The 10,530-nt window shown below is 48.6% G+C and overlaps 1 protein-coding gene across 1 annotated transcript in view; it reads right to left on the bottom strand.

The window, feature by feature from the left end:
• Positions 1-1,527: 1,527 nt before the first annotated feature.
• ASPNAT (aspartate N-acetyltransferase) overlaps positions 1,528-10,530 on the bottom strand; it is a 32,935-nt gene continuing 23,932 nt past the window's right edge. Inside the window, exon 3 of the mRNA XM_085059635.1 lies at positions 1,528-8,947. Coding sequence (XP_084915761.1) covers positions 8,580-8,947 — 368 coding nt within the window. The 3' untranslated portion in view covers positions 1,528-8,579. The remainder of the gene's footprint in view (positions 8,948-10,530) is intronic.

Below are 10,530 nucleotides of genomic sequence, written 5' to 3'. Positions count from 1 at the left end.
TGCTTTGGCTTTTTAGGAGGCATTAAGGAGCTTGTAGGTGGTTTGTGTGCTGAGAGCACCAGGGAAAGGGATAGTGAGATCCTCTCTCATCCAGAGCACGAGAAATGTGCCTGGGAACACAGGGCAGGGAGGCAAAGTCCTTGTCCCCATGAATCCTATTTTTTTTTATCTGAAGCAATTCACCATGAAAGATGAAAGAGGCCAGGACAGGGATGTATGGCCAGTTAGTGGAGAGTTTGAGGCCAATTAGCATTTAATTGAGGTGCTTTAAAGCACACAGCACACCCACACTGCAGCAGCTTCTAAAACCAACTCAGCTTTTGTTGCCAATTTTCTGTTATTTCACTACAGCAGTTTTATGGGTGGAGGTGTTTTTTTGTTAGCTCTGGTATAAAATAAAGCTCGTGCACACGCATGAATTTACAGCTGCTCTCCCCTCAGGCTGCCCTGAATCCCACACATTGCTATCAGTCCCAAAAGGTGTTTTGTGTGCACCTCTGAGTTAGGTACTGCTGTCGAGCTCTGCACCTCTGGATAGAGCAGGGAAGTGACAGGGGCAGATCCACAGGGCAAAAGCATTAACTTAATGCTCCACATCAGTGCCTGACTGCCCAGCCAGATCACCCTGCCCATGCCAAAGCCTCAGGTCACCCTGCTGGGGAGGTGATGGCCCTGGGGGTGCTGCCTGGGGGATGCAGAGCCTGGTTGCCAGGGGGTGTTGCTGGGTGGGTATCCCTGAGCTGCTGGCTGGCAGGACACTCCTGCAGCACTTGTCACTGCCACCAGAAACTGTTTTTCAGGAACAGACATACCCAGAGGCCGTTTCAGCAGCAATCAGTTTATTTCAACTGTATCTAATTGTGACTGGAGGCTGCAGCTCCATTTCCCCTCTCCAAACTCGAGGTCAGTGATTCCCAGAGAGGTGCTCCAGAGTTGGCCAGAAATAGCCTCGTGCAGGTTTCACACACAAACACTGGGGGACAGCCCATCGATGCTGGTTTTTAGCTAAGGGAATGCACAGGTGTAGGGAAGAGAAAGGAGCCTGTGTGGCTTGGGGAACTCCCAAGGTGCACCTCCACTGTGAAAGCATCCTCCTCGATAATACTCACTCCACCACTTCATGGCCTTGGTGGCAGAGAGCAGACACTGAGTGGTTTTGTTTTGTCCTCTGCTCCAGTGGCACATTCCTCAGGGCTACCTCTGATCTCAGGGGGGATTTGGGGTGAGTGTTCAACCAGGCAGGTGGCCTGAGAGAGTCCTGGGTGTGGTGGCCACGGTCAGGCAGGGTGCCATGGCAGGGCTGTCTCCACAGTTACTGTGTGCAGCTCCAAGAACATTTACACTTCTGGACATGGCAGTATGAGCTGGAAGAGCATGGAAATATAATCCAAGGGCATGCACGAGACACAAAAATTATCCCTATTATCAGTGGGAGCAGGAATGAGTGGTGTCTGCCCATGCTGGGAGCTGGGGAGCTGGAAAAGACACAGGCACCATCTGCACATCAGTAACTTGACAGCAATACAGTTTAGGAAAAAACTGACATAAGTTTTAGATTTTATTCATTCGTACATTATTTACAGCAGTTGCTTTCATATTACAATTCTCTTTCATCTTTTCAGTTTTCTCTTATAAAAAATTAACCAAATAAACCTTATATAACCAAATTTATCACAGCAGGTCTGGTTAATTTTCACAGTTACAGCGGCCATCAGGAACAGAACTTAAGTACCTACAAGTCATTTGTCCAGAGCACCTGGCCTGCCCCTGCCTGAGGACACCCTGCTGCCCCTCGAGAGCTGGCTGGCTCCCGGGGCTCTGCCGATGGAGAGACCTTGCTGCATGGGGATCACACTCTGCAGGCTGGAGCTCACAAGCCTGAAGCACACCAAGGGATAACTTGCACACATCTCAACACCCTGCCATGCCAAGGGAACGGTTTGCATTGGCACCTCGATGGCATGCAGACAGCTTTCAAAGAGAGCTGACTCCTGCTTCCCTCCACAGAAAATTAGAGTAGTTGGTTCTATTTTCTGCCATTGTTGAGCCCCAGTCATGCAGTAGCAGAGTACACTGGGGCACCAGACTGCAGCAAGGAGCATTTACCTTCCTCTGTGTGACTCTGACAGCTCTTCCTTATGTCTGTCTCCCCCACCAGGAATGGTCTTTGCAATAACTCACCCTTAACTTTGGTGAAAAACCTGCACTGCCTAAGGGCTCACAGTGGCTCAGCTGGAGGGACTCCACACGGGCAGGGTCTGTGCCAAGGTGACATCCAGACCAGTGGCCTTCCCTCGTACTCAGTCCTGCTCCCCAGGTGCAGCAGCACCCTCAGGAACACGCTGCTGCCAGTGTGCTCCCAACAGCATCACCTTCATTTCCCATCTCCCTGGGCTCTCCCCCGAGTGCTCTTTTGCTTTACAGTGGTAATTATTGCTGGTTTAGAATATGTTCGTTTTTCTTTGAGGACTTGTAGCCACTTCCCGTTACAAAGTACAGTACATACTATGCTGAACATAGAAAACACAAGACTCATTTCACATTGGTCTTGTACAACGGTGAGGAGATGCAGAGTTAAGAGGCTGTTTGGGGGAATCCAAGTTTCTATTTAGGCGTGAGTGAGTAAGCCACTGCCTTAAACATGAGCAGTTCTGGGAAGCAATTTAGCCTGTTTGTTTGTTGTTTTTTTTTTTCAACTGACATTGGACATTTTCCAAATGCATACCACACATCTGCTTAACACTACCAAAAATATTATTTTTTTTCCTTTACTGTATTTGTCTCAAGAAGACTTTTGCTTTAATAAAATAACACAAGCACACAAACTGCTTAAAGCTAACGGCCCAGCACAATCATAAGTACAACTCACAAAGCAACTGATGCTTTGTTAAACCTAATTACATTTAAAAAAAAAATCAAATATACATATTACAAGGCAAAAGGATTAAGCTTTGGAGGAAAAGAAATTGGAAACAACGTTAGCTATAAGTTCATTATGCTTACATAGCAGTAGCTGCTTCTGCATTCAAACGTGTTACTTGTAAATAAATTTACAGTTGCATTATGTATTTGTTATGCTCTTGGTCTCACGAGGTCTGTCTTCTACTATTTAGATGTTAAATGCATGTTCTCTCCCACAGGTGACCATTTTTCAATACAAAGACAGCACTGAACATCAATTTTAAACAGTGATCAAACTCCAAGTGCTGGCTTGGAGTTTGTTATTTTAAACAATACTGTGTTTTGACTAAATTCTCAGTTGAGATTAATCTCATAGTTTATTTTCAATGAAAGGTACTCCCAAGCACCATTCAGGTAGCAGGTTTTGGTGGGAGATAAGCATAAGCTGTTGCACAGTCTCTATGACTGAGGGATGCAAGAGAACACCAATTTTTCAAGATTCTATGTGGATCTATTTTGAGGGAGAAAAAAAAAGAATTTTTTCCTTTTGCATTTTAAAGCTTATTTAACACGTAGCATTACTTCATTTTCTTTATGTGGTACAGTATATTCCACTGCAAGACTCCAGTTAGTGTGGAATTAAAATGCCTTTATTAAGCTTTAAATAGAGTGCATACCAAGAGCATCACACCAGCACTAATGAAACACAGGCCCCAGCACACCCAAAGTGAGATTGTAAATTCAGAGCTAACCAGAGCTGGTTCCTGCCTTTGTGTGTTTGGCAATTTGGAAGTCCCTGCAGTCAGTTTCTACCCATTTGCACCTCAGCCAGCTAATCTGGCAAATTAAAAGGCAACAGACCTGCATCACATATGGGTGTGGATCAGTGAGCAACAGCAGCAGCAAGGAGCAGGACAAGGTTCTGCAAAACCACAGCTCCCTTGGAAATTCTGACCTCGGGACTTTCTGCTCTCCCAGCTGGCCACAGCAAGGACAGGGCCTGAGACCCCCCTGGCACCAAACCCTTTCTGCTCCTCTGCAGGTGTGCAGCACCAGGACCCCACCAGGCACATCTCAACCCCAGCAGCCTGCTGACCCTCAGCCCTGCCTCTCCTACACAGGGACTGCTAAGCTCTGAAGAAATCATGAAGAAATCATCCCCATTTCCCATGGGGAGGAACGCAGGGGTGAAACGACCACAAGTCTCAGCCCAGGGGCAGATGTTCCCTGGGTCATTTGCCTCCTGCATTTGCTGAAAGGCAATTCTGAAATGAGTGCTGCAGGCTGTGCCCATGCACAGGAGCAAGCAGCAGGATCACTCCTGGAGAGAGGCAAAGGCTTTCTCAGAAACAGCATCCCACATCACACGTGGGGACAGGGAGAGGAGGGAAAAGAACAACTCTCCACTGATGGCAATGCCCCAGACTTTCCTGCATCTCCCAGCAGACACAGTTGCCATTCCTAAGCATCTTGCAGGGGCTGTCTGCTTCACAGCATGAATTTACAACAAATACAAATTTAAGGGTTTCAAGTTAGATTAGAAACCACTTTATTTATTGGTTTGATTGCTTAGCATTATCAACTTGGATCTGTTTAGGGGCCAAGATTCCCAGGGAGCTTATTGCCAAATATGACATGTGCTTGAGATGCCAGTTTGCTCAGCATGTGGAGGGACTTCCCACTCACTCCATAGGGAATGGCCCAGGCTGTGCTGGTGGGCTGGGGCAGCCCCAAGGCTGTGGACCTCAGCCACAGTAATGAAAATTTTTCCTTCTTTCCTCCTTTGTTTTTATTTTATTTTTTTTTTAAACTTTTGGTCATGACATCTAGTGCTTTCCTCAGGCAGCAAGGGCTCTGTCCCAGGCCACTCCAAGCAAAGGCCACTTCAGCAGTGTCTAGTGCACAGGGATTAGCAAAAAAAGCCCCACTCTAAGGAGAGAGAGCAGCCAGGTGGGGAAACTGCATCCCTGCAGGCAGCACAAGGGCAGGGGGCTGTTACAGCCCACCTGCACTGTGGGAAGTGCCTTCCCATCTCTAATACATCCTCCACCTAAATCTGAAATGGTCTTAGCCACCATGTTTACCAGCCTTGGGCTAAAACCCAAGAGATGCTTCACTCTTCTTCACACTGTCAGCAGTGCTGCCAGCACTGTCCTTGGAAAGAGAAACCACTGAAGTAAATCAGGAAAATACCCTCCCTCATCACACTGATGTGAGTCTCTGCTGGAATCAAGACTCAAGGACTGGCAATAAGTCGAGATCACCACCTCTTCTGCTTGGAACCAACCCCACAACCACCTTGTGCTGCTCCTCACCCACCCAGCCACTGAACTGGGATGGGGAGTCAGGAGATGATGCTCAGGCCCAGAGAAAGGGCTGTGCTGATCTTTTCCAAGCATTTTGTTTAAACCAGTGCACCCTGAAAGATGCAGAGCAGAGGGATGGATCTGCCAAATGCAGCTCAACCTCAACATGCCACCCAGTGAGCTGCACTGTGCTCTGCCCACTCACTTCCCCCACAGTGGGTGAGCCTGGCATGGTCCAGAACCCAGCAAGTCTGACTCCTGAGCTGAGCTATCACAGCTAGAGAAACCTCCCATGAAAGCAGACAAAAAAACAGTATCACTTGGTGCTTTTAAGTCCAGCCTTGTCTAATCTTATTCAGTGCAGCTCTGGGTGGGAGAGCAGCAACAACCCCAAAGGTTGAGCACCCGTGTCCCACCGCTGCTGCCAGGGATGCAGCTCTGGCAGCTCGCTCCATCTTCCAAGGAGAGCAAATCCCAGCCTATTTGGCAGCCAGCCCTTTCCTTCAGAAACAAGCTGTCCCGGCTGGAGAGCTCGGATCAACCAGTTGGATTTCTTCCAAAAAGCCTGGTCACAAAGCAACTGGCAGAAGCATTAAGGGAATAAATTTTCTTGGCAGCTACCGGCCAAGTGGCAACAACTCAATCCTTATCGGTGCGTTTCCGTGTGCCAGGGAGGAATGCAGACAGCAGCCCCAAAGCCACACCTTTCCTAAGCACCTCTTCCCCAGGAAACTCCAAAGGTATTACTCTCAGATACCGCAATATCATCAGTTAAAGTTTACACGTTTTAAAAGAAAATACCGGTAACCCAATGGTACTTCTGTGTCTGTGGGATCTGGTGGGATTTATTCCAGGTTTGGATTTTCTGACAAGATGTGGAGTTTTATTACAAAGGCACAGGTATCAAATAAAACCAGCAACATTAGTTTAATTAAATAGCCTAATAAAAAAATTAATGCTCAATTTAAACTTTACATATTCCTCCCTTATTAAGAGACTAGTTTTTGTTTGTTTTTTTTTTTTTACCCCTCTGGAAAGGTTTTAGTGCAGTGATTATATAGCAACAGAAAAATAAACTAAAAAAGGCACAAACTTTTGTGTTTTGTTTTTCTTTCAACTTTTCCTAATACTTTATATTTGTCTGTTTTACTTCGGTTAATAAATCACTGAATGCAGCAAGAAAATATTCTGCCGATTTCTGTACACTATACAAGAACCCCTACCAACAGTACATTATTTCAGCTTCAGGAGAAATGTACAGCATAGAAAGACTTTTAAAAATATAGTGCCCCATACAGAAATTTTTGTTAATTAAACTCATGGTCTCTTGCTACAGTGTCCTTCACCATCCTCATTACCCTTTATTGCTGGGACACACGCTGGGACTGTCCCTCTGACTCCTCACAGGCTGGACCGAGCCTGAGCCAAGCACTGAAAGGGCAGCCGGGGTTGTGCCAAATGGCTCCTCCATCCCCAGCATCAGTGCCTGGCCCGTGCCCCGCAGGGATGGGGGGAACCCCTTCCCCTCTGCTCTCCCTCAGCATCGCCAGCCACGCCTCAGTGCTGGGAAAGCTTCCGGCTGGAGAGGAAAGGGCAGCTCCCGGTGGGAGTGCACAGACAGCACCCCATGTGCAAGGTCCGTGCTGTCTGCCCCTCCCTCTGCCCCAGGGCTCCTGTCCTCTCCAGACACCCCAAGGCTCCTTCCTTCTGGGGCTCTCCTGCTAACTCTTCCATTGTATTTGCAAGCGTGGTTACACATCCTCGACCCCTTCACCAACTTCATCGTGATGAGGTGGGGGGTTTCCCCCCTCACCACACACATAATACTTCATAAAATAGTAATTGGCTTTTTCCCCAGTAACTAAAGGGGTTTTCCTTTTAAATGTATTAGCAGAGCTAAACCCCTCTACCCACCCAAAATTAAGTGCAGCCAGAAATGGTTTTCTGTAATACCTCTGATACCACGCTTTAAAAATTAAAACCTACCAGTCTTCTTTTTCCCCAAGATGTAATTCATGCAAAGTTGCTATTTGTTTAAATAAGTTATAAAAGTTGATATCTCAGGCTAGAAGAAGCTGTAGTCTTGGTTATTCTTTAGTTGGCAGGCACTGTACATACATACCGGGTACAGACACATGCCGAATCTGCTTTGCATTGCTTTTTGCATTGTACAATTCACAAATCTGACATCATTAAAGCAGTTAATTACCTTTGATGGAAGGCTGCAGTGAGGCCATCTACATTTATCAAACAAGCAGCTGGTTAAGATAATAAGTACGCTCCCCCCCCACCCCGGCGCTCCCCAAAATGCTATTATCTGTCACACGTTGCTTCTCTGAAGTGGTGAGATTTGGTGCGCACATTAATGTGCAAATGTGTTGCCATAGGAACTGCAGCCTCCATTACGCCTCAACGACACCATTCAGCAAAAGCCAAAACTAAAAATAACAACAACAACAACAACAAAAACAAAAAAAATAACCCTTAAAAATAAGATGAAAACAAACAAAAACCCCCAAAAGGCAGCAAAGAGAAAGTCCAACGCACATGCGGAGTCTGGCCCAGGACTGCAGGTTACGCGTGGCTACGGAACAGCGCAGGAGATACTTAGGTTTGATCTTAACTTCACACTATGGTACAATGGGGCTCAGTTCAGCCGGTCCGAGTCTGTGCTGGCTTAGGAAGGAGGGGGAGGTGGAGCGGAGTCGTGGTTACCGGATGCACCCGGGGTCTCTCAGACATTTGGCAGAATGAGGCACATCCAAAAAAAGTGCAACACCAGTGCCGCGGTGGCAGTGCGATGTGTTGGAGTGCGTGCACGCGCTTTCCTCTTCATGCATTGTAGCAAGCGGGTTGGGGCAGGGGGCAGGGCGTGCCCCCCACCTTTTCTCTGGAAACTATTAACCAGTAGATTACAGTAAGAGGAATGCATATTCTACTTACTGGTGCGTGAAATACTGAAAACCGCATTCAAGTAATATTTCTGCACTATTATGAATGCATCACTATGTTATCTTACACTTGGAAAAGGAGAGGACTATGTACACCGGAGCAGTTGTACTATTTCGCAGTAAGTTTCTGTGCTTTACGGAGGTACCTGGGAAGGAGAGCCGCCGCTCCGCTCCGCCCCGTGGGGTCGCAGGACTCCCAGCACCACCACCTACAGCATGCGAGGAAGGGGCGCTGCTCGGCCGGCCCATCGAGCTGAACGGAGCAAACCAAAACGTGACATGAGGGTACAAAAACTCTAACCCAAAATTGGCAAATCAACGGTGATGAGAAAAAGAAGGGTAATTTATTATTTTTGAAGGGGAAGGAGTGGGGGAAAAGATTTTTTTTTTTCTTTTTGTTTTGGTTGGTTGGGGTTTTTTTTTATTCTTCCCGCAGCTGCAGGCGGTAGCGGTGGTAGCGGACCTGGAAAAACATTCTCTCCAGTAAAGAGCGTGTCATCCCTGGCAGGGCATAATGTTCGACGACACCCACGTGCTTGAAGCCCAAGGACTCGTAGAGCTTGTGGGCTGCCATCTTCACGGCCGTGGTTCCCAGCACGACGGAGGAGTAGTTGTTGAGCATGGCGAACTCCAGCACTTTGCGGCCCAGGGCCTTGGCGATCCCTTTGCCGCGGTAGTTGGAGTCGACGGACATGCGGCGAAGCTCCACGGTGTTGTCCTCCTCGTTGCCCCGCGCTGCCACGATCCCCACCACGTTGCCGTCCAGGACGGCAACCCAGAAGCAGGAGCCTGTGGGAGAGAAAGCAGCACATGTAGGCAGCAGCCACCCTGGATGGACAAGTGCCCATTGCCGAACACACGGCTGGCAGCAGGGCTTGGGGCTCAAAAGCACCTGTCATAAATGGGGGATTAATGACCTCTGTAAATAAGGACCAGACTCGCTTTTCCCTTGACAGTGGGAAGGAAATATTCTTTTCCCAAGGAAAATGCACAGGGGCTACAAGCTCCTGGCAGGGAGTTGTAGAAAGTGGTAAGATCTCCCCTGAGCCTCCTCTTCTCCAGGCTAAACACCCCCAGCTCCCTCAGCTGCTCCTCACAGGCATTGTGCTCCAGACCTTCACCAGGCTGGTTGCCCTTCTCTGGACAGGCTCCAACATCTCAACATCCTTCTGAAATTTAGGGGCCAAGAACTGGCCACAGGACTCAAGGTGTGGCCTGTCCAGTTGCTAAATTATCACCCAAGAAAGCCACTGCTCAATACTGCAGCCATGGGCACTGACAGGTCTCTTGCCCAGATGAAAAGCCCTGACTTTCAGTGCTCTGAAGTAGCACATCTTCACCCAGAGGAAGAGGACCCCACCACAGGAGAAATCCCTGGCACAGGCAATGGCCTTCCCGGCTGCTAAGCAGAAGAGAACCTGACTTGGGCAGCAGCTCCATCTTCAGCACCAACCCTGCCAATCACTCCAACCCAAATGCATGGCACATCTCTGTAAGACCAGAGGGCTGCTCAGGGGGGCAAAGGACAACCCCTCCTGAGAAACCAGGGGGAAACATGAGTAGGACAACTCAAAGTACTTTGTTACTGAAGGAGAGCAAAGCATGGGGTGGTGGGAGGTGCCTCTGCAGCTGCTGCCTGCAGGACAAACGCACCTTGTGATGCCATGAAACCAACGGAAAGAGATGCCCAAGGTCTTCCCTGTGGCACAGCGCAGTTTCTAAGGAAAAGCTGGATACAAACAAGGGGTAGAAAACCAGCCCAGGTTCACCTCAGCACACCAGGCTCATCCCCACCTTCAGAGGAATGCGCAGCTCCAGTGATGCTCACTCTTGCTCCCCCTGTGAGCAAGTCATCGTGCTGCTGCTATCTAGGTCAACAGCTAATTTTTAAAACACCAGGGCCCATCTTGACCCATTTATCATGAGCAGTTAAGATGTCTCTACTCTGCTGCCACGTTGACAGTGCAGCTTGTTCCCCAGCGCTCACTTGGATCTCAGAACGTGATTTATTCAGACACGACCCCAGACGAACACCTACAAGCACTGAAATCCAGCAGCAGCCCTCCCTCTGCATACAAATCGCAGGGTAGAGAGCTCACTGCTGGTTTTAAACTTCTCCTCACGTGGTGGCTGAGCCCAGCTCCCTCCCCAGCCCATCCATCACACCACATCAGAGCTGCAGTGATCCTCGTCCCTACACCCATGACCACTGTTCCTGTGGTGTAGTCCCAAAAGAGGAGGTTCAGGGATTCCCCCATGCTTGGGGTGAGATGCTTCCCTGGGGCCCCAGTCCTGGGACAGGCCTCAAAAGGGCCACAAAGCAGCCATCAGCTGGTGGCACAGCTGTCACATCCCCCTCATCCAGCCCCATG

The sequence above is a fragment of the Lichenostomus cassidix genome, chromosome 4 (assembly GCF_008360975.1).
Source record: "Lichenostomus cassidix isolate B80296 chromosome 4, HeHo_3.0, whole genome shotgun sequence".
Lineage (NCBI taxonomy): Eukaryota > Metazoa > Chordata > Aves > Passeriformes > Meliphagidae > Lichenostomus > Lichenostomus cassidix.
This window is presented reverse-complemented; position numbering and strand designations above follow the sequence as displayed.